Source organism: Manacus candei, unplaced genomic scaffold, assembly GCF_025592945.1.
Source record: "Manacus candei isolate 608988 ecotype Guabito, Panama unplaced genomic scaffold, ASM2559294v1 h1tg000064l, whole genome shotgun sequence".
NCBI lineage: Eukaryota > Metazoa > Chordata > Aves > Passeriformes > Pipridae > Manacus > Manacus candei.
This window is the reverse complement of record NW_026138112.1, coordinates 2,266,870-2,290,589: the sequence shown is the minus strand read 5'-3', so window position 1 is coordinate 2,290,589 and position 23,720 is coordinate 2,266,870. Positions and strand designations below refer to the sequence as shown.

General features: G+C 53.0%; 1 protein-coding gene across 4 annotated transcripts in view; it reads left to right on the top strand.

The window, feature by feature from the left end:
• Positions 1-23,720, top strand: part of MSI1 (musashi RNA binding protein 1) — a 71,941-nt gene that overhangs the window by 38,015 nt on the left and 10,206 nt on the right. For 2 of the 4 annotated variants that reach the window (XM_051805396.1, XM_051805395.1), the window contains exons 1-7: positions 3,954-4,229; positions 4,484-4,524; positions 4,649-4,928; positions 9,663-9,704; positions 11,367-11,459; positions 21,151-21,199; positions 23,156-23,238. In XM_051805396.1, the coding sequence (XP_051661356.1) occupies positions 3,969-4,229; positions 4,484-4,524; positions 4,649-4,928; positions 9,663-9,704; positions 11,367-11,459; positions 21,151-21,199; positions 23,156-23,238 (849 nt within the window). In that variant the 5' untranslated portion in view covers positions 3,954-3,968. Of the gene's footprint in view, positions 1-3,953; positions 4,230-4,483; positions 4,525-4,648; positions 4,929-9,662; positions 9,705-11,366; positions 11,460-21,150; positions 21,200-23,155; positions 23,239-23,720 lie in introns of those variants that run through there. The other 2 variants (XM_051805397.1, XM_051805398.1) reach the window with 2 other exon arrangements.

Sequence of the window (23,720 nt, the reverse complement as noted above, 5' to 3'; positions counted from 1 at the left end):
GAGTGTTAAGAGAAGTGAAAATGTTTACAGCTCCTCTTTGGAGAGGGGAGATCCTTTCCAGGCTGCTGCAGGGAGGTGGCACCTGGGGCTGGGCTGGTGCTGTGCTGGATGCTCTCGGTGCACGGAGCAGTCCCAGTGCTGGAGTTGGGCAGTCGAGGCTTCCTCCCTCATTTGCTGGACTGATTTAGACAGGATCATGGAGACTAGACACCGTGTAGTAGTTTTTAGAGCTTGGAGAGAGGGAGAATAGCAGGAAGGGCTCTCTGATTTTTCCCTTAGCCATCATTTCCAGGGCAGCGGGTGGAAGCTTGCGATCTCCTACTGTCCTTCAGAGACCTCTCCTTTTTTGCTGTTTTATGCTGAATCCCTATGCTGAATTCACTACGCTGCAAGTTCTCTTGATGTTTTATTTTCCATCCCTTGCAGACTTCTTTACCCTTTTTTTTCCCTGAGGCTCCAATCCCTCTTGCTGTTTTGTGGTAATTGGGGTGGTCTCCTTCTCTCCCCTCCCTCACTCCTTTCTTCCAGTTATCCTGGTTGTCTTTATTTACTCTCCTGCACTTTATTCACCCACACCTACGTTTCTCTTGCATGCAGCCCTGTTCCTCTCCTGTGTTACTTCCCACCCTGTTTTCAATGCTCTGCACCATGTAGCTGTTTTTCCCTCTGTGAATCTTGCTCTGTGAGGTTTCCTACATGAAGTAAAGAAACCCCTGGTGCTTTTGTAGTCATTCCTCTCTTCCTGTTGCTGGCTCTGTCTCTCCCCCCCACCTGAGTGGAATCTAAACAATTAAATTTCTCTAAATAGCTCCTCTTCCCCTGTGTGCCTGACTCTTGCCCCAAGCCAGCTCCTGCCAGGCAGGAGGTGGCAGAGCAATGGGTTCCCCTCGAGGTAGACACCCCTGGCTTCCTTGTGCTTTGCCATCAGCCTTTCCAGAGGGTCAGCATCCCTCCCAAAATAGGCACAAGCACCACCGGAAGCCACTGCCAGAGCCTGGCATTGCCCCCAGGCTGCCTAGGGAGCCACAGTTAATATCTTCCAGGTTTGCATGGTTGGCATTGTAATGCAAGTATTACAAAAATGATTTGAATTCCAGTTCAGAATTGTTTATCAACTGTCCAAACTAAATGAAAATCAAAACTTGTCCTAGTACCTGTCTGCCAAAACCTCCTGGTTACAGACAGGTCTCCAAGACACAATCTCTCCTTAAGCCTTATATGATGAGGGAGGAAAGGAGGGGACTGCTGCCCTGCCCCTCCCCTAACCTCCACTTTTTGGAACCTCCCTCTCTCCATGAATAACTCCAGTGTCTGCCACTGGTGCTGGGCAGAGCTTTGCCAATCATCCTCCTCAGCAGGAAGTGGACATGATTTTGATAGTGTCACTCTACCACACACGAGACACTGAATAGCAGCAAGAAAACTGAGCAGTTTTGTTAATCTCGCTGGTGTTTGGCAACCTCTCAGCAGCAGCCACAGAGGCACTACAGCTGTCTGTCTGCAGCCCCAGGAATACAATGCTGCATTATTTTATATTCGGCAGATCATCTTTCCAATCATAAGGTCTGGAACGTTTTATATATTTACTTCTCCGTGAGGAAAGCTTCCTACTGTCACTAATCAACAGATTTTTTGAGACCCACTGTCTTGTGAGTTACAGAGATAAATGAATTGGTACTTACAAAGCACTTTGGGGTCCTAAGGTGGAAATACAAAATATTGTGTGTATGTTTTGGAAACGACCTCGGAATAAGTTACATGGTATGGTGTCATTCCCAGTGATGCAAGTCCAACCACATCCTCTATCCAAATACTCCTGAAGGCTCAATTTTTTTCCTCTGATGTTCACAGATGTTAACTCACATTGATCCTGTTCTCCCTTCCCCAATGTTATTTTGGCAAAGAAAAATAAAATAATAAACATAATGCAAAAAAAAAGAAGACACAATGAGGCATTTTAACACTGTGTCCCTCAGAGTGCTTTACTTGTACTGTCTTAGAAATAACACACATTTAAAATTATAGTAATGCACTGGTAGCAAACCAAGAGAGGTTATCCTTTAGTGTGTTCAACTCTGGGCTCTTGTTTCTTTTGTTTCTTTCTTGTGTTTAATTAATATTAGTCGTGTGATTAGGCTGGACAATTATGGAGCATAAAACCTGTGCCAGGTGACTTGAAAATATTAGTTCCCCCTCTGGAGCATTTGCCCTCCAAATGGGAGAGAGCAGGTGCCAGGAGGCAGCGCAGCAGCCGTGAGCCTGGGCAGTGTGGCAGGCAGCAGCAGAGCTTTCTGGCAGCCCAGCTTTGTCCAGGTTTCCCAGGACATGCCAGAGTAGATGGCCGGGATGCTGCCTCAGCACCGCTGCTTCCACTGGCCGTGCAGCCCTTCCGTCACTGCCAGCTGCAGTACCACCTCTGCACGTTGTTATTTATATTTTCCTGCTGCACCAGCCCGGCTGCCCCTCAGGGCACCTCCACCCAAAGTGGTGACTTCAGCCCTGTGGAATGATGAGTGGGTTATTTTGGAGAACCAGCTCAGCCTGGACCAGTGGCAGCAGGAGCTGGGATGCTGTATAGCTCAGTTCCCAGGGGTGGCTACCAAGTCTCTGGTGTTGAGTGTGTTGCTGTGCCCAAGCACAGGGCCAGGAGACAGGATGGTGTCACTGACCCAGCTCAGGAAATGGAGTGGGTGAATGGTGGTTTGGCAGAGCTAGTGGGCAGAGGACGAATTTAACTCAAGAGTTGCAGCCTCAGGAGGAGCCCATGTAATGAAAGATACTATTGCAAAGCATTGTTAAAACAAAGGTGTCCTGGTTCCCCTCCAGTAGGGAAATGAGGTGTACTGGCATGTGGAAGAGCAGTCATGAGAGAAGGGGAAGAAAGGTCAAATGAGAATGGCACTGACCTAAGCTGTCAATACCCCACTCTAGGCAGTAAGAGGGTACAGGGACTCGTGCTGGAAGGAGGCAGAGATGCCTGCAGGGAGTATTTGGCAGCACAGTGGCACATGCCTGGGACCTCGTGATAACCCCTTGCCATGAGAGGGGCTCACAGCACTGTCACCGGAGGTTTTGGGCACTGCTCTGTTCCAATATGCCACAGATGCAAAGAAATACTTTCTCCCAGAGCAATGCATGGTGCAGTCAGGAGAGGTTACAACTCTTCTCTGACTTTAGCTTTACAGGTATTTCATTTGTTCCTCTCTGAGCTCCTCCAGCCACGCAGGCCAGGTTGCCCAAGAGCAGAGGCAGCACACAGACCTGCTCCAGAAGCAGCATGTGGATGAACTTGTGTGGCAGTAGAGCTCGGCACGAGTCTGTCTGTCAGCCTAAATGAGCAAGAAAACTGCGCGGTGCCTTGGAGGCCGGCCCGACCCCCCTCCCCGTGAGCCGCGGGCAGAGGAGAGCGGCTGGGCTGTTCGTACCTGGTGCTGCGGGGCTCCGCCGTGCCCGGCAGCAGCTCTGCCCGGGGTCCTGCAGCCTGGGCACTGCCGTGCGGGGCCGGGCAGCCCCTGACCCCCGCAGGGTCGCTGCGGGCTGCCAGGGGGCACGAAGGCACCAGGGCTCCGGGAAGGCGCCTCTGCTCCCTCCTGCCCGGCCAGGGTCCGGGGAGAGGGCAGCCCCGGTCCCGACCTGGAAGCGCCCTCGGCAGGAGCCGGTCCCGAGCCGCCCCCGCTCCGGCTTTAACCCGCCCGGTGCCAGCGCCCGGTCGGCAGCGCTGAGACACCGGGGGGAACCGGGCCGGGGTGTCCGGGGTCCGCCGCGGCGAGCCCGAGCGCGGCGGGCCGGGCCTGGCTCCGCCGCCCTTTGTCCGCCGCCCCGGGGCAGGTGCGGGCGGCGCGGCCGGGGACAAAGCGGCCGCGGGCTCCGGGGCTGCTCCCGCCGCCGAGCCCGGCACCGAGCGCGCTCCTCCGGCGCGGTGCGGGCGCGGCTCCCGGCGCTCGGTCCCGGCGCCGCCGGCGGGTTTTATGCGCAGGGCGGCCGGCGGGCCGGCGGGGGTGGGAGGAGCCGGGCAGGTTGTGCCCGCCGGGTCCTCCTCCCTCGCTCCCTCCCCGCCCGGCGGAGAGGGGTCGGGGGAGGGGGCAGCATGGCCTGTCCGTCCGGCCCCTTTTCCAGCGCTCATCTGCCCCGGGAGTGCGGCGCCGCTCCTCGCAGGGAGAAGAGGTCCGAATGGAGACAGACGGCAGCCAGCCCGGCCTCGCCTCCCCGGACTCCCCGCACGACCCCTGGTACCGCCGCGGCGGCTGCCGCCGACCGCCCTCACCGCCCCCCCCCCGGCCCCGGCCGCGGCCGCCCCCTCCCCTGGCCCCGGCCGCCCGGCCCGGGCAGGCGCGGCGGCGGCGGCGGCGGCGGCGGTGCCGCTGCCAACATGGCCGATCCGCGCCCTCCCCTCCCCGCGCGGCCCCGCCGCCGCCGCCACCCCCGCGGGGCACCGCGGCCCCCCGGTGCGGCCCCGCTCACGGCTCTCCCCTTCCTCCCGCAGCAAAATGTTCATCGGGGGACTGAGCTGGCAGACCACGCAAGGTGAGCGCCGCGGGGCCCCGCACCTGCCGCCGGGGCCGGGGGTGGCGGGGCCGGGGCCGAGCCCGGGGGGGTGCGGCGGGGCTGGGACGGGCCGGGACACCCACGGTGGGCGCTGTGCTTGCAGAGGGCTTGCGGGAGTACTTCAGCCAGTTCGGCGAGGTGAAGGAGTGCCTGGTGATGCGGGACCCGCTGACAAAGAGATCCAGGTGAGAGGCCGGGCCCTCGCCTCCCTTCGCCCCCGCCGCGGCCCGGCCGCCACTTTAACCAACTTTCTCTCTTCTCTCCGCATCCCCTCTCCTGCCTGGGCTGCGGGCCTCAGGGGCTTCGGGTTCGTCACGTTCATGGACCAGGCTGGCGTCGACAAGGTCCTGGCCCAATCCAGACATGAACTGGACTCCAAGACGGTGAGATGACTTCTCTCATCTCAGGGGTGCATTTGCCGGCAGAGCGGCTGTGCTCGGAGCAGCCGTCGATTGCGGTGTTTGATTTCCAGTTAGAGGTTGTAAACTATTGATTCCTGATCTGGATCGATCGTCCCCTTCTCTATCCCACTTGCCGGCGGGTAGCTGAGCTGCCGCCCGAGCACCGGCCTCGCCGTTGACCCGGGGCTGATTCCTGGTGTAGATCTGTGGATCCTGGTGATGGTTTTCTTCCTGCCCATCGGTTGTAAGGCCCCTCTGTGGAGTGACCGTGGCCCTGTCGGAACTGGGACACCTGAATGCGTTTGGGGCGAGGATTTGCCCCGGGGAACGGATGCGGCTGCGTTTGGGGAGAGGGAAGCCGCCCTTTTGCTCCGTGTGCTGCCGAGCACTGCTCCCTCCCCAGGGGTGCTGTTCCCCAGCACCCAGGCCCTGCTTCCCCGGCCATGGTGGCGTGTGCACCCCCCCTTGGCAGAGGGCCCTCGTGCTGTGCACCCCAGAGACTCTCCTGTGGTTTCCCCAGGCGAAGTTTTTGTAACGGTCATGGAGGTTCAGGACTTTATTGTCTCCGAGTGTGGCCAGTGCCCGCCCATGTGGGCCACCACCGGCCTCTTGGAGCGCCTGCGGCTCCAACCCTCGCTCTGCAAGTGGGGTCTGATGAGAAGCCTGGCTGGGCCAGCAGAAAGGTTTTGGTGGCTCCCTGGGCTAGTGGAGTATCGTGGTGGGTCCTGCCTTGTGAATCTGTGGTGCTTGGGAGATGTGCAAGCTGTTTGAAGGGGTGGGGGTGAGGTATCTGAGTGGGAGGTCCCTTCTCTTTAGTTTTAGTGACTTGCCCTCCCCTGAATTCCTTTTCCTTATTGCTGCCCTGGGGTGAAGGTGAGGGTAGGGATGGGGGAGCGGTGGGGGCTGCGATGGGCTGGCACGGTGAGGGGAGATGTTCTGGCTCTGGGCATGGGCTGCCGAGGAGTCCAAATGCACAACTTTATTTCCTGCAGCGCGTGGCTCAGGCGTTCTAGCCTTTATCTTGGCAGAGGGAGAGGGCGGGAGAGCGAGACCCTCTTTCTTAGGGTTTACAGCGTGAGTTGCAGTGAGATTTATGTCTGTTCCTGTTTAACTGCCTGGATCGCTCCCTTTGATGTGCACAGGTCCTTCCTCCCCACGGGAGCTCCCGATTAAACCTACCCCAGCCTTCCTGGCTGAGGCTGGGTCCCCAGGACTCCCAGCCCTCTTCCTTTCAGTAGTGATATAAAGTGAGTTTTGCTTTATGGGAAGGTTACAGTAAAGTCTTTTGAGGAGGGCCCAGGGCTTTCTTTTTTTCTCTTTTTTTTTTTTTTACTAGCCTGTGTAAACACAGTGTCTGCTCAGCTAGTCCTGTCGTGAGTCTGTGGGCATAGACCCATCTTGGAAAGGCCAATGATGGATGTCTGTTGTAGCACTCACCCTGAGAGTGTTTTGGGGCTAGGAGTGAGGTGAAACACGCCGTCTCCATTTTTCTTCCTGAACCACCACTGCTGCCTGTGTGAAGCCACTCTGCTGCCCACGGTGTGGCCAATGAGGGTGTGGAGAGATGGGCAGGGCAGGGCAGGGGCGGACGGTGGACTCTGCAGGAGAACAGAAGGGCCTCATGGCGCAGGGCGCGTGGGGACCGGCCAGCCATTGAAATTCCCTGCTGCATCTGCTCCGCTCGGCCCGCCGGCGCGGCGTGGAGAGTGGGGGCAATTTTACCAAGGCCTTCCTTTGTTAGGAACTTTGATCCTCTTCCCCCTTCCTTCTTAATTTTGTTTAGCGTGGTTTTCAGCTGTGTCAGATGTTTTGGGGAGTTTTGGCTCACAAGAGGTTGGTCTTGTGGTAGTGCATGAAGCCTCCATATGCTTTTTCCCTGCTGAGCTGAAAGACACTGCCGTGAGTCGTGGGTTAAATGACAGAAACTCATCTGAATCTTAATTTAGAGTTTTATGAAACTTTTCAGGAAAAGGCTGTCCTTACAGGACAGCCTTCTCTTGAGGCTTGGTGTCTTCTGGCAAGCAGCATTTGATAGACAGTGTCTGCTCAACTTGTTGCTTCATTGTTTTGTGATTCTTCCTACCCTGGAAAGGGTGGTTGGCCTGATTCTTTGGGAAAACCTTGTCCTTTTCAGACTCCTCTTTGTCTGTAAGCTAGATAGGAGCAGGCTACAGGGTTATTTTTGAAAATACTTGGTATGAGAATTGGCTTTACAGTCTCAAGGTGAAAGATTTGCGTGACTTTGTAAAGCTGCAGCTCGCTGCTGCCTTGAACTGCTTCTTTACAAGCTCTGGGAAGAGCACTTGGCAGTGCTGGGTCTCCCCGTCGTTTCTTTGTTGCCGTTGCTGAGTTTTTGCTGGGTTTGTCTTTTGTGGTGGAGGGAACAATTCGCAGCTCCCAGGCAGCGCAGACCCGCGGGGCAGAGGTAGTGCTGGAGGTGTGATGAACGAAGAAACCCAGTCCTGAGGTCTCCTGGGTCCTTCCCAGCCCTCCCCATGCTTTTGGACACTGATACCAGCTGGGTTAACACAGGAGTTATGTGACCTGAGCTATGAAATGGTGCTACACATGGCCTGAAGAGCTGTACTGAGGACCTGGCTGGCCTGCTGGTACACCTGCGACATCAGTGGTATTCCTCATCCCCAAAGCCTTGTGGGGTGAAGGGGAAGTGGCTTGAGCTCAGGTGACTTCCACTCAGTGCAGCCTGATCTGGGGTTTTGTTTTTTTGGATACAATCTGAGCAGTTCTGAATGCTCTTACTCTTAGCAGATTTCTATCTAGATTTGTAAAAAGGATCCATTACGTCAGCAGGTGACACTGAAACACAACTCCTCCAGAGCTATTTGTTTTAACACTAGAAATGAGGGAATAAGGTACCAGTGCTTTTGCTTTAATTAGGAAGGGCTCGAGCCACCAAGGAGCAGTCCAGTTTGAGTAACTTGAATCCAGCACTGAACCCGCTCCCCTCCGCATGTTCCCAGGGCTGCGCCCGCAGTCGGGCACCCCGGCCTCCCTCTACCTGCAACAATAGCTGGTTGTGCAGAAGAATTTGTGAAATGACTGCCTGCTCCCTCCAGCCAGGAGGACACGTTATCTCTGCCCAGTTGATCACACTCAGGGTAATGAGAAAATGAGGCTGAGCTTAGCATTGCTGAGTATGAAAGCATCTTATTGGCAGGAGCTGAATGACACTGGCTGAGAAGTAAAAGACAGTAGATTATTGTTTTTGCTTATTATCTGCCATCAACCTCCTGGTCTCCTGCCGTCCCCTGTCCTCAGAATTCGCTGTGGGTGTCTGCACTAGCCAGGAAGCAGTGGGGGGGTGTGTTGTGTGCAGGGAGGGGAGGGCAGGGACTGGATGGTTCTGATGCCCCAGGGAGGCACCAGAGGGTTTGCTAATCTGCTGGCGCTTGGAGCTTGGGGAGGGAGGTTTATTTTTGAGTTTATTTGTGCTCTTCACTTTTGCCTCTGTTTACCTACGTGCTGAGTTTATTTATGTTGTAAGCTGTGAGTCAGGATGGAGGTGGGGAAGGCAGGGAGAGAAGCTGGTGGAAGGGCACAGGGGGGCCAAGCTCCGGGGCTGTGTGACAAGTGAAAGGATGCGGGACGGGAGGGCAGCCAGGCTGGAAAGCTGAACAAAGCAGTGAGAGGAGCTGGAGAAACACAGCTTCCTTTTGGGCTGTTGGAGCTGCCGGGCTGGTGGGACAATGCTCCGGGCTGCCCTCCCAGCTGCAGCCTGTCCAAGTGCAGGGATGAGCCAGACCTGCCTTTAGTACAGGTCTTTGTAAGCTGATTTGTAGGTCTGGATCATCCCCGATGTGATGTAACTTTTCAGGAGTTGCTGTAAAAATAGGCTATAAAGAAAGAGGTGGTGGCTGAGGAGGAGAGGAGGCTTTGTGGGTGTTTGGCTTGCAGCTGCATTAGTGTTGTCCCAGCTTTTGTGGTGGTGCTGGTGGAGGTGTGAGGCCAATGCAGGCATGGGCTCATCCGTGCTGAGCCCAGCAGAACGCGCGGCACCTGGATGGCGGCGCGGGGCCGGCAGCTCCGGCCGGCAGCAGGTTTACAGGGAAGCTGAACAGGCACAATGGAGGCTCAGCCCGCGGAGGGAGGGAGGGAGGCATCGCGGCTTTGTGTGCGGCGCAGCCTGGGGAGAGGGGCAGCACGTTCCCTGCGGCCGCGGCCTCCGCAGCCGGGGCTCCTCGGGTTAATTCGTGCCATCCTGTCTGCTCTCGTACGGCTTCGCCCTGTGTTTGAAGGGATGAAATGTTGGGCTATTTGTGCACTGCTTCTTCTCTGTCCCGTTACTACCCAGATGAACTCTGTACTTGTAGGCAAGGTGTGAAGGGTAAGAGCAAAAAGGCAAAAGAAAGCACTTTTACCACGAGGCTGGTGATGCAGGGCACCCAGGGGCAGGCCGAGTGGGAGGGTGCAGCCCAGCCTGTTAATCCCAGCATGTGATGGGCTCTCAGTGCGTCTGGCCAGCGCTCAGCCAGAGATGGACTACTGCATGCTGGGACTTGTAGTCTCCCTGGCCTACACCTTACCAAGAGGGAAAGATGTCTGCAGCCAACTCAATTTTATGCACCTCAGGTAGATTCCTTGGGTTTTTAGCAAGGTGCCACGTGGGCAGAGACAGCCGTGCACATGGAGGAAACCCTGTGCCTGTAAATAGGCAGGAAAAGCATGTTCACCTGTTCTTCCCCACATCTCTTTCAGATTGACCCGAAGGTAGCGTTCCCCCGCCGAGCACAGCCCAAGGTAAGCACTGCAGGCAGCCCTTGCACCGCAGGGGGTGAGATTTGTGGTGGTGAATCTTGTCCCTCTGTGCAAGGCTGTCAGTGCACACAACAGAGTCACTCGCTGGGGTTTGCTCAGGACTCTCCTGGAGCACAGTCCTGGGGGTTTGCGTGGCACTGGAGGAACCAGGAGGCCCCTTGGTCGTACTTTAGGATGCACTAGTTAAAGCTGGTGGATTATATGCTGCCTAGGGTGAACTTAGTCCTTCCAAGGTTGCAGAAAGTGTTTGCACGTTCCAGGCCTTAGGAGATACAGAACAGCTCCGTGCTGCGCTGGGATACAGGTTGGAGGAGTGCCGTGTGTGTGCACCTGTGGGTATGAATAGGTGTATGGCAGGGAAGGGGAGGAGGATTTCACTTTGTGAAATGCCCTTGTGTGCTTCAGCACTGGAAGAGGCAGAAGGAGTTTGGTGTTGGACCTTATCTATAGGAGGCTCTGGCATTGAAATGTGCAGTGGCAGGAACTTTTTCCAGCTGTGCAGCTAGAAACTTTTAACTGAGGAGCCAGCAGCAGGCTGGAAGCTGCCTTCAGACTTTGGGTCTTCCTTTAACTTGGCTCTTGGATGTGAGTTTTGAAGTTTAGGGTCTCTATTCCAAGTGCTGTCATGAGTGAAAGAGCTGGGGAGAAGCTGTGTCAAGAAGCAGGGAGGGAAGAGGAGACTGGCGCTGGGAGGGAAGTAAGGGGTTCAGGCACTGAGAACAATTGGTGAGCAGGTATCCCGAGTAACTGGAGCCAGGAAGCACATGGTAGGAATTGGGTTAATTCCATTAAGCAGTTTGGTGACAGAAGGTGCTTTAGTGTTAGAACGGGCTGCTCTCCAAGCCAGGGAATTGCTGCGGATTAGCCCTATGCTCCTTGGGGTAATTAGGACCATGTGTTCCTCTGAGAGCAGGGGTGTAGCCAAGCAGCTAAGGGGAGGATGCAGCTGGAGAGCCAGTTCAAAGGATGTCGGTGTGCCTCAGCCTGGCAGCCATGGCCCCTCTCAGGGTAGTTAGTTTTCTTCCTTGTCCCAGCTGCATCTGTGACAAGTGACAGAGGGATCTTCCCTTTGCCTTCTTGCAGAGGCAAAAGACATTTAACTGGGAGTTGACTGGGCTCCACTTAAGTGTCTGGGGAATGGGTGTGACATGAGGCTTGTTCCATTCAGGACTGGATGCTGTGCAATCTGTGGGCTGGAAGCGTAGAGGCTGGAGAGCCTACCTGTGCTGGCAGGCCTCCTGTCTGGGGGCAGAGCAGGCACCTCTGGGGTCACCCGGAGCAAGGTGGCTGTGCAAAGTGGCAGGGCTGGGGAGGGGACAGCTGTGCCCCATGCATTTGGGTGCTGTCACAGTGCCAAGGGAGCGGTGGCGGGTGAGGGGAGAGGCTGGTAACGTGCTGCCTGCTGAGGAGGTGGTGGCTGGGTGCTGCCATGTAGGATGGGGTGGTGTGAGGGGGAGAGCATCAGTCTGGTGTGGGACAAATTTGCCAGTTGTGTTTGGCCAGAGGGTGTTGAGAAGGGGGAAGCTCAGCTGCAGCAAAAGGACCGGAGCTTCCTGGCAGCGGAGGGGAGTTAGTGGCCTTTGGAGTCTCATTCTCTGCTCGCTCTGGGTTTATTTGGTGAATTCCTGTCCTTCCCTTTTCCAGATGGTGACCCGAACGAAGAAGATATTTGTGGGTGGTCTGTCTGTGAACACTACTGTGGAGGATGTGAAACAATATTTCGAGCAGTTCGGGAAGGTAAGTCTCTTGAGTGGTGTTGGATCAAAGCTGTTCTTTCTGGGGCAAAAGGAGTTTTCTGAACTTCTGTGGGGGCGGGATTAGGAGCTTGTGAGTCTTTTACAAGGGTTAAGTAGATTGAAGGTCAGTTACAGACGTGGCTGGCTGTAATGTCCTTGTAGGGGCTACAGCCAGTGACTCCTGCCCTGTGGTGATTTGAAACAGAGTTTCTGCTTGTTCCCAGAGTTGCTGGTACCTCGGCTGAGGGGAATGGTTTTCCAGTTTTCCCTATCCAGAAGCCTCTTGTGGCTCACAGATTTGCAGATTGTTGAAACACTGGAGGAAAGTTTGTAGACACTCCTAACAGAGTGGCTGCAGCATCGAACCTCTGATTTTGGCCAGTTTCTTGTGATTGGTATTTCGATAATCCTTTATTAAAAATAAACCTTTTGGTCCTGAAACTACTTCTGCTGAGTCTTGGGCAAGTGGTGGTATAAGTTTTGGATATTTAAAGAAAGCTTGGCACTCTGACTGTCCCTTATGTTGATCTGGCTCTGCTGTGGCAGGTGGTGGCTCAGGGGAGGGTGGGCTTCTGTGGCTGGAAGTCACTTGTGCCGTGGTCCATGACATGCAGGTGTGCAAACTGTGAGCCCGGACCGAATCAGAGGAAGGGGGGTTAGTCTTGGCCTTTCAGCTGCATCAGGAGGTTGTCAGCATCCTCAGGAGTGATCTCAACAGTATTAGACTGAAGGATTCCAATATTTTTAATGGGATTAGGAACTGAAGGGGATGACTGTACCCAAGTGCCCAATGCGGTCACCTCTGTGGCAGGACACTGCAACTGTTTCGCTGTTGTTTGGTGGTGTTGTGCAGGGATTTGTTCTTTGGGGCAGGCAGTGTTGGATTCTGTATCTGTTGGGACCTTCCTGCCCAGCTGGGGGGAAAACACAGTTTGGTGGGCAGTGACATGGCTAGAACGCTGCTGACACCATCATGGATGTGGAGGGAAGTACCACAGGAACTGCAGTGTGTGGGCATAAAGGCTTTGGCATTAATTTAATTTTCTTTTGAAAGATCCTGCAAAAGGGTGATGTTATGTTAAGGCCCATTAATTGGTGAAAGGAAGGGGAGTTTTGTAACCAATTTTGCCATATTGTTGAAATTTTTGGGCAGAAAGTTTGGGAGAAGTATTTGCTCAGAACCTTTGTTCAGCTTCTGAAGTCAAATCTCCATGTCCTGGTGTGCAGAATGGCACTCTGTGTTTCTGTTTGGTCCTAAGAGAAAGTGGTCAGATGTCCCCTGTTTGCCAGTTGTTAGCTCTGTGTGGTTTAATTTTCCATTAGAAATAAACAAACTCTATTGCATCCCCAAGGGGTTTTACATGGTGTCATTGAAGGTGCCACTACTAAAGGTGGTGTGGTGTCTATGTACCTGAAGGTTGTTTGACTTGCAAGTTCTCCTGCCCTGCTGATGGATGTATTTGATAGGACAACAAAATGTCTTGGGCATAGTCCCTTTTTAACCTCACTGTGTCCCTGTTAATTTGAAGCAGAAGCATGTCATGCAGCACTCGGTTCGCAGGCAATTAGAGCTGCTCTGCTCTGAGCAGTCCTTCCCAGTTCTTTTGGGGTGTTGTGCTGTTACATTCCTCTTGTTTAATGGTCATGTGCTGAGAGGTGTCCTGACATCAGAGAGTGGCAAGAACGGGTTGTGTCAGATTGTTTTCTGGACTGGGCAGAAGGGAGAGCTCTGCATAGCTCGGCGCGATTCACACCAGCGTCCTGGACAACATCCTGTGCTCCCAGTGTGCATGGGGCTGGTGCAGCTGGACTCCTGGCTCAGGGGAGTTTCCATGGGGAGAGGTCAGGGGCTGGGCAGGTTGACTTGCAGTTTTTGGGGCAGTTTTCTGACTCATCTGTTCACTTCAGCTGAGAGACTCCTCAGAGCTCCTGTGTAAAGCATCAGTCCTGGCCTGGAACCATCTTCCAGAATAAGCCTCAAATAATTCACCCAAGGCCAGGAGAACTGTTTCCTGAGATTCTCTCCAGTAGATAGCTTGGTATGGCTGAGGGGCAGGATCAGTGGGAAAGTGTGTTTCAGGGGAAAGCCTCTGTGGCCTTCAGCTCTGGGATTCTGAGCTCTGAATGTGCTCTGATGGTTTGTAGGGCTAAGAAAGGCCTGTTGTGTTCAGCTTCAGATGTGACTCATGGAGAATGTGATTTTGATACACAGGCTCTGTTGGTGGCTGTTTCGGGCCTTCCCGGTTTCAGAAGTCTCCCAGGATCCCTTCTTTAGAGGTGCTCTGGGCACCTGACTCTGTGGTTTTCATCTCAATTTATGGCATCTTTAAGTGAAAGGTACTGAAGTTTCAGTCGTGTTATCCTCATCTTAGAAAATATTTTTTCAGACAGACTTTCCAAGTCATTTGGGTCCAGTATTACTTCTGGAGTTGGATTGGGACTGTGTGAAAAAGAATCGTTAAGGATGTCCTTTTAAAGCATTTCCTTGGAGGATTCGCCCTCTGAGGAAAGGGCTTTGTAACTGTTCACTCTTCTTCCAAGTGGCCCCACAGTTTTCTAGGACCTGGCAGGAGAAGAACTGTTCTTCTTTCCTCCTGCCTGTCCAGGAGAGGCATGGGAACACTTAGGATCTAGAGAGGAGAGAGCAGGGAGCACCAAGTTATCCTGTCTTGATTCCTCAAGCTCAAAGTACCGGGTTCCTGGGGGTAATTTTTAGTCAGTCTTGGAGAATCCAGTGGGAAGCTCAGTTTGGGTCTCAGCTTCAGGGAGAGATCATCCTCTGCTTCTGAGGGCAGGGGAGTCCAGGCTGCTGAATAGGTTTTGCATGAAGGTTTTCTTCTAGGTAACCCTCAGGCCACAAGCCTAAGTGTGTGTTAGATTTGCCACCACTTAAGGCCTTTAAATTAGATAGATGCCTTTGAAAAATACGTTTTAGCCCAGACAGAAAGCATGCACATGCTGAAGGAATTATAGGAGGAAGTGCTATGGCCTGCAGAACAGATGAGGTCAAATTAGATTATCATAATGTTCTCTCCAGTCCAAATCCGTGAACTGCAGCTCTCAAGTCTACCAAGGTAGCTCATGTTGGTGCATCTTGGGTCAGAAGCAACACACCTCATATGTCCATTAGCAGGAAAAAAAATGGGGGTTTAGTTGGGCTGCAGAGGAAATGGTTTTCTGGTTCATAAAACAAAATTCCCAAGTCTGACTTTTCTATTTTGGCATTTCCGCTCGCTCTCCTATTTTTGTTTTGTTTTGTTTTCTTTCCTTGCTGTCTCTAAAGCCTTCTCTCAGCTTTGTAAAATGGAAGTGGCAAAAGAAAGATGGAAATGTGTGAAGAGGAAATCCATGAGTATTACTTAGGGATAAAGGAAGAAAGGGAGAGGCTGGCACCCCAATTCTTCGTATCAAAATACTTGGTTTTAACAGGCACAAAAGGTGAAGCTTCAAAGAGGATCCCAAATACAGTGTGAGCTTCTCTGCTTCAAAGAGGGATCGCTTCATTTTTTTTCTCTCTTCCAAAACTGTGACTAAAAAATATGGGCTGCTGTTTTCCTGAAGGAGAAAATACAAAGGTTTTTTGTTTTTGTTTTTTTTTTAATACAGTGAGAGAGACTGAGAAGGGATCTCAAGCTGGCTGTGGTTTGTCAGGTGCAGCTGCTGGGGCTTTGTACGTAGTGGGATCTCTAGGAAACACTTCTCTGGTTCCAAAACTCAAATCTCTCTGAGATGCAAGCTCAGGCCACGCACATGCTTTCTAAAGGAGATTATTTTTTCAACTGTAGGACAGAAGTCCTGGAAAGACTTCCATTCACAGCATGTGTAGCTAAGTGTCTTGGCTTAAGTTGGATGGTGTTGGAGATCTCTAGACAGCACAAGGAAGTATTTCAACAGCCTCTCCAGATTCTCACTGAAACCTGAAACAGAAAGAGAGGAGGAAGGTACCTTGCACTACCACCTCAGGCACAGCTAGTCCTCTGTCTAGTTCAACATGTATGAGAATGCCAGAGGAGTTCAAGTCACAGCTTCCTCCTTTTCTGCTTCAACCTGTGGGAACATGTTCTGTATTATTTTTGGGGAGGAAAAGGGGTTGTCCATCGGAGTAATTTCTTGGGCCGTTGGGTCTCTGATCTTGTAAACAAAGTTATTTGTGTCAAATCAAAACTGAAAGAATGCAGATCATCTTTCTATTTCAAGAGCTGATGTGATGAAGTTTTGTGGTAGAGAAAGTCATATAAATTTCAAGATAGGAGGAGGCTAAGAACAAATAAGGTCTTTTGTCATGGAACTTATCTATACTGTGAGATCTTTGCTGCAGGATGTTGTTGCTAAAATTTGCATAGGCTCCAAAATTATTGGGCAGATTCCTGGAAGGTTTTTAAATACACAGACACCCCTTTGATTTCAGGAAATGCCCGGATCACAAATAGCTTGGAAGGTGATGGAGTATTCTGGGGTCCATGGTAATATCTTTGCTTTGTCTTTATGTTCTTCCAAAGTCTTCTGTAGCTGGTTGATATCTTGGGAGCTGTTGGGCAAGGCAGAGCCCTGCTCTAACTTGGTGAAGCCAGTCTTTTGTTTGTTGTTAGAAGAGAAGTTGATCCTTCCAGAAACTAGAAGTTCAGAGGTCCTGGAAGAAACAGGGGTCTGGACCCAAATCAGGTGTTTGAACTCACAGTTTTGTTGTGTGCTTTTGCATTTGGTGAAGCAGCAGTGCAGGAAATAACATTCACAATGATGTCTTTGCATGACTCACTAATCAGCTGTGGCACCAAGGGTGCTTGGAAAGTGCTTCAACCCAATCTGCATCTCCTTGGGCCTGCAGGTGATCTGCATATGTGGAGTCATGAGGGCTCAGCCTCTCTGTGAGGCAGCTCGTGCCCAGAGAGAGATCTGCTCTCTAAAAATACCCTGGAAGCAAACAAGAAAAAAGATCTGCTGAGGTCTGAGGAGGGTTGTGACCTTTAGGCTGCCATCTAATACTGCGTCCAAATTCTGGACCCTTTGCCTGAGAGGTTCTGAGAAATCACTCTGGTACTGTCCTGACAAGAGAAAACCACAGTATCCAAGGGTCTGAATCTGATGAGGGTTTGTGTGTCTGTCACAAATACATATTCATGTGCACATGCCAGAAGAATGGTGTGGTTGACTTGGGTGTGTGAAATGAGTTTCCCGGCTGACTAATGGGAGAACCTTCAGATACTGATGGGGAATGTCTGTAATGGAAGACTTGTTTCTGTGCTTATGGTGGACATGATTTCCCTCACTTTGGATCGGGAGAATGTTAATTAATTAATCCTTAATCTGCCGCTCTCTGGAAATTTCAGGGATCAAAGCTACTTGTCAACCTGCTGTGGATTTCCAAACTGGATTTTGGATTTTCTTCCACAGATCAGAGGGCAATTTATGCAAATTCTCACGCGTAACATGGTTGCAGTGAACAGATGGGGAGGGGAGGAGAAGGGGAATCTGATCACCTCTCTTGCGGCAGGAGGCAGTTTGGCCTGTGGTAACAATGCCTCTGGAACAAAGGGTTCTCTGTGCTCCGCATCTGGTAGGCACATAGCCAAAAACACTGTAGCAGCAATGGTCATTCGGGTCTTCTGGGGTTCATCTGATATTTGCCAGGTGCCCCTGTGGGAGTGGGCAGGAACACCTGGACAGGCTGTGCTGCTCACCTGTGGCATACGGAGCAGTCTCTGTTCCCTTGGACGAGTCTCATTCCCAGAGTTTTGAGAGCGGGTCTGCAGAGCGGGGTGAGGAGGGTCCTTGAGGTGCCGTGTGGGTGCAGCAGACCTGCTCCCTGGATCCAGGCTCTGTGTCCATGCATCCTTCTCCCTGGAATCAGCCTGGCAGCTGGGAGAACCTTGCAGAGTTGCTAATGCCCCCTTCTTGACAGGATGAGCAAGTGGTTTCTTTTATAATTTATTTTATGTTTCTAGGTAGTTTGGTTTTTATTTTCCATATTGAAGCTGTGTCAGCAGTTATTATTCTTCTGCCTGACTTTTCTACAAATATGTTGTCGTGGTTCCTTCTAGGACCAGCCCAACCATATTTGTTTGCTATTCAGGTGGAAGGTGCCCATCTCTTCAAACGCTTTGCTTGAATATTTTCAACTTTCAAGATCTACCCTTTTGAAAGTGCATCCAACATTTCTCATAGAACTTGTGTTGGAAATTATTATTTTCTTACATCTGCATGAGACTGCCATTTGCTTCCTCTTTGCAGATACCTGGGACTGAAACAGGAAGATTGAAAGATATTAGAATGGGATTAAACCTTTAAAAAAACCCCAGGCCTTTTGGCCAAGGCTGGATGGATCATTTACCATTATGGCATCTTTAAGTGAGAGGTGCTGAAGTTTCAGTCGTGTTATCCTCATCTTAGAAATTATTTTTTCAGACAGACTTTCCAAGTCATTTGGGTTCAGTATTACTTCTGGAATTGGATTGGGACTGTGTGAAAAGGAATTGCTAAGGATGCCCTTTTAAAGCATTTCTTTGGAGGACTCGCCCTCTGAAGAAAGGGCTTTATAACTCTGTTCACTCTTCTTCCAAGTGGCCCCACAGTTTTCTAGGACCTGGCAGGAGAAAAATCACTCCTCTTTCCTCCTGCTTGTCCTGGGGAGGCAGGGGAACACTTAGGATCTAGAGAGGAGAGAGCAAGGAGCACCAAGTCATCCTGTCCTGATTCCTCAGCCTCAAAGTACCAGGTTCCCAGGAGTGATCAGCGACAGGACAAGGGGGAACGGCTTCAGACTGAGAGGGAGGTTTTAGGTTGGAGATTAGCAGGAAATTCTTTGCTGTGAGGGTGGTGAGGCCCTGGCACACTTTTGCCCAGAGAAGCCTTGGCTGTCTCATCCCTGGAGAAGTGTCCAAGGCCAGGTTGGGTAGGGCTTGGAGCAACCTGAGTTCTGACAGGTTGGTGACTCATGTTCCGACTCCCCCGGGAATGACAACGCGCCTGTGATGGAGGTGCGGGAGGGCACCCAACGGGGGCCAGAGGCCCCCGTTGGGTGCCCTCCCGCACCTCCATCACAGGCCACGGGGCATCGAAGCGCTGCAGGGCGGCTTTGTGAGCTGCTAATCCGGGCCCCAGCTGCCATGGCGGCCGCGTTGCCATCGCGACGGCCCCGCCGGCGGCCGCCCTTTGTTGGGGCCCGGCGCGGCCCAGCCGGGAAGGGGAGAGTAGGAGGGAGGGGTGTGTGTGTGTGTGTATGTGGTTGTTGGTGGTGGTGGTGGGTGCTGGATGTGGTGCTTCCGTCCCCTGGGTGCGTGGTACGAGATGTTTTATCCCCTCCCCGCCACGGCGAGAGAGGTTTGTGCTGAGGCCACCCCTGGAAGGAGACGTAAAGATGCTCGTGGTGGGTTTTAATGGCAATAAAATCCCATCAGTTGTGGCCCTGGTGTTGAGCAGGGTGAGATTATTTCACGTACTGTGTGTATAGACACCTAGGTATCTGTCTGAGGTGTAGTTTATAGCAGGAAACAGCTTTCAGAGCACATGCATTATAGTAAATATGTTTTTGCAAGGGGAGCGTGTTTTTGGGGTGCCTCTTAGACGCCTGATCTCAAAAAAATTTTCTCAGGAAAAAAGCTCAGGTCAGAGAATATTAGGTATTAGACAGAGGAAGGCTGCAGCTCTGACTGCATATGGTGTGTGGTTTGGAAGGAAGTGGTTGCACATCTCCCAGCTCTTGAGTGCTCGAGCACCACGGCAGTGCCTGGCCATTGCCCAGGACGTTGCTGTGCCGTGGGTTTGTGTGGATGTGCACTGGGCTCTGCCACTTGGAATTGCTCCTGCTTCACAGGCTCTGAGAAGAGGAGGGCAGGTCAGGCAGAGTAAGTCAGCAGCAGGACTCTGCTCATCACCACTGGGGTTTTTTTTCTTGTGCCCGTCTCTCACTGTGGTGGGTTTGTGTTCTCCAGCTACCTGAGCTGAAGTCAGGGGAGGGGCACTGCCTCAGAGTGCCATTGATACAGCTTCCTCCCAGTGTTTACTGGGGAGGGGGGCAGCTCTTTTCCCAGCCATTTGGTGAACTGGGTGGAGGAATGGATTTAGATTTTAAAATGAACAAACCCAGACAATAAAACCTCTTGAAGAATTTTGAAACATCAGGTTTGCCCCCAGCATGGCACAGTAGTGCTGCACCACGAAGGGAAATGGTGCAGGTGCAGGAGCAAGGGGTAATGGGGAACTGGCAGCGTGATGAGCTGCCCCCAGTGCCCATCTCCTTAGCTGTGTCTTGGGAAGCTGCTGAGGAGTTGTTTCCGATCTGTCTGAAGTCTTATGTCCCCCATATCTCCAGCTTGGATGCCTGGCACATTTCTCAGGTGTTAGTTAACTTGGCTGAGGGAGGCTGAGCCAGGACAGGAAGAGTGTGAGATGAGCAGGAGCCAGGTTGTCTGTTGTCACCTGGAGTGGATGTGTTAGACAAGGCCAAGGGCATCAAATACGGTCTCTGTCTGCTTATGATGGTACTGGAAACGTTAGCTCCTTCCATCCCCCTGGAACTGAGGTGGAGCCAGGTGTCTGTCCCATGTTGTCCTGAGGGGCTGAGAGTAGGATCTTCTCCATTCTCTGACAGGGGCTGTGAGCTCTCCACAGGTGAAGCTCCTGGCTGCCTGTGCCAGGGTAGGGGCAGCTCTGCCCTCACCAGTGGCTGTTCTGGAGAAGGCAGCGATGCAGATGCTTCCCGGGATGAGGCAAGGGAGCAGTCCTGTGGAGTTGGGGGCGTGCAGGGCTTGCTGCCTGGGGAGCGGCTGTCTCACATGGAGCAGGAGGAGGAGGAGGAGGAGGAGGAGGAGGGCCAAGGCAGCTGCTGGCCAGAGACTGCTGCCACCTCCCCTGAGCACTTGCACGTCCAGTTTCATAATCGGATTAAGGCAGTGGTATTAGAGAGGAGGGATGGGTCAGTGGGACAGGTTTACACTGGGGCTTACACGGAGGGGATTGAAGTGTATTTTTTAACCCTGCTCGGCCTGACCCGTGGAGTGGTTTGGATGCAGCCCCACAAGGCAGCACCCGCGGGAAGACGGGGGGAAAAGTGGCACCAGGCGGTGATGTGCTCGTCGGGGAGGAGAGAAACCCCAGGCCGGCTGGGGGATGGGATCCGGCTGCCCCTCCCCCCGGGAAGGCAGTCCTGCTCAGGCCTTGCAGTAAATTTGCTCTAATTACAGCCTCCAGCAGTGGGAAACCTCACTTAGAGGAAAGGCTCCTCTGGGGTGGGGGCGGGGGCGCTTCCCAGCTTTCCCAGGCAGGCTCTGTTGTCTGAGGCCTCCGCTTCCCCTGTCGCTGGGAGGCCCCTTATTCCTCTCCCCTCTCCAGCTTTGCTTCTCTCCCCCCCTTTAATTCTCCTCTCCTTTGAGGCTGGGATTTGGGAACAATGCCTTCCCTGCTCCTTGCCCCCCGGCTGGAGCCACAGGCAAACAATCGGGGTCGATTGCTGCCAGGGGCTCAGCTCGGCAGCACCTGCCCCGGGCTGGTGGGGGGACCATGCTGGTTGTGGCTCAGGGAAGTGCCTGGTGTGGTGACTGCTCTGTGTGTGTGTGTGTACCATGTTTCCTTACAGGGGACAGGAGGTCTCCTCTTGATCCCTTCAGGTCTGGGGAGGCCCAGGAAGCTCTGCACAGTTGTGTTGGAGAACGCTTGTGGCAGCAGCAATAATCTGATCACAGCCCTTCTCTTTGCAGGTGGACGATGCGATGCTGATGTTCGACAAAACAACCAACCGACACCGAGGTGAGAGCAGCCTTCTGGCCTTAGGAGAGGGAACTGCAGAGGGTCTGCCTCCTGCCTGGCCTAGGGAGGGGTCGGTATCCCAGCAGCAGGGGATGCAGGTCGCAGCTGCTCTTTATCTTGCCTCCAGTCACCCCATTCTTTTGCATCTGCATCCTTTACCAGCGGCCCTTGCAGCACAGAGAGCTTTTGTCCAGTGCGTTTCCTGTGCTGTAAACTCACCGAGTTGCAGATATGTGAGAGGAGATGGCCCCCTCCCCTGCCCGCTCACCTCTGTGGCTCCAACCCGCAGTGTGTGTCTTACCTTGTCCCGAGTAATCTGAGCTCCGGGAAAGCTGACACGAGAGCCTGAAGAGTGCCTGCTCCTCGGCCCGGAGCCCGCTTGTGCTCCCAGGTCACCTTTTCTTACCCGAGTTCTGCTGGTGGAGTCTGGTTACAGGATGGGAGCAAGGCTGTACTATTTGTGCCATCCAGACCCAGCCCACCCATGGCCATCCTTGCCTTCTGCCTTCCTGGTGAGTCCTCAGACCGACTACCTGGTGGCATGGCAGGGCTCGACACTTGCATCCAACTCAGAGATTTATTGGCCACAACTTAACCTGCAAACTGCCTCTTCCCAATCAGTGCCAGTAGCAGCCCTGTGCTGGCTGCTGTCGTGTGTGGTGTTTGAAGCACTTCCAAGCACCTCTGCCCCAAGAGCAGCGAGGGAACACTCTCTGTGCCCTTCAGGTTTTTGCTTTTTTCTAAAGCCATTAAATCTACTCCGACTACCAGGCCTTGGATGTTGTTCCAGCTTCATCTTAAAGGGGAAGAAGTGGTAACCCCTGTTCCTGCTGGGAGGTACCCTGGGTACCTCCCAGTCACTGGTCCAATTAAAGAATTGTTTGGGAAGGAGCAGGGAGAGCTGCCAGCCACTGTGTTGGCAGCGAGGGGCTCAGCCCAGGGCACAGCAGGCCTAGTGAGGGCTTGATGTGGCTCAGGGCTGGTTTTGGCATCATGGTTTTGCTCTTGCATTCCTGAGCTGCTCTGCTCCTGGGTCTTGAGGTCAACGGTGTGAAACCACCTGGGCACAGACAGACAGAGGAGTTTATGGAGAAATGCTTCTGGCAGTATGGAGAAAAGGTTGGGTTCTGGGCATTGGATCCCCATCTGCTTTTAAAAGTTATTTTAAAGCACCATGGAATTGGCCAGTTCTGGAAAGCAGAAAGCTCTGCTTAATCCCAGCTTGCTTGTACAGCAAGCTTAGACATCCTCCCACCTGCCTCAGTTTTCCGGAAACGGCTGCAGTCAGCTGAGAGTTCAGTCTGCCCACCCGAGCTGGGCTTTGCCAAAACTGTCAGCAGAGGGGTTGGTGAGAGAAAGGAGGTGTGAGCGTGGGCCAGGGGCCAGGAACACGCTGTCCTGCCTTACCCCAGATACGAACCTCACTTTGGTGAAACCTTGCAAATCGCTGTGCCTGTGTCTGCCTCGCTCTGTGCAGCTGCACTGCTGAGATGTGCCTGCCCACACGAGGCTTTATGGCCAGTGCCTGCCGAGGGAACTGCAGGGTGTTGCTGCTGGTGGGGTGCATTTAGTGAGGATGGTGATGTCCTGGCAAGCAGCTGTTGGTTCCCCCACCGACTCTTTGTGTGAGCGTCCGCCTGGATCCTCCCCAGTGTTACCAGCCATGTGCTTTGCCTTGCAAATAGCAGAGTCTAAAAAACACCCAAATCTGGTTTTGAGAGCTGTTGGGTTCAGAGAGGGTGGGAAGTACAGAATGAGGAGGAAAGGAGAATCTATAAGGGGATAGTCCTGTTCTTGTGCATAAAAGCAGGATTTGCTGGAGAGGGAAGATGAGTGACAGCTGTTTTAGAAAGGGCTGATTGTACTGTCCTCCTCTCCTGCCAGTAAAAGGCTGTGGGTAGCGAGTGCAAACTGTGAGAGCTCTGACCTGATCAAGGAGTTTTGCCTTTTCTCCAGGGTTTGGGTTTGTCACATTTGAAAGTGAAGACATTGTGGAAAAAGTGTGTGAAATCCACTTCCATGAGATCAACAACAAGATGGTGAGTGTCTGGGGCAGAACCTGGAGAAGGAGGGACACAGGTACTGGAGAGAGCAGGGCAGTGGCACAGGGGCAGGGTGTGAGGAACTTGGCTCCCAAATAATTTTTCTCTGCAGTGGGGAGTTGGATTGAGTCTTTTCTCCAAAATCACAGCAGTCAGTGTGGGAAAGAAACTTGTCATGTGGGGGTGAACCAGCACAGTAGTGAGTTCTCAAGGAGGAGAGCTAACTGTAACAAGGAATTGTGCCGTGCTTGGAGGTTCTGAAATCACACAAAACCTCATGGTGGCCTGGGAGGGGGCAGGTTTTACCTTTATTCAGAAATTATGAAAATTAGTCTTTGAGGCCCTGGTGCAGAGCCGGGCAGAACGTCAGAGGCAGCACCAGGAGGAGAAAAGCAGTATTTGAGCTCCTCACTGGTGGGTGCAGGGCGAGGGAAGGCTGGCATTGAGCAGGCAGGAGACAGGGATGGCAGGGAAGGGCA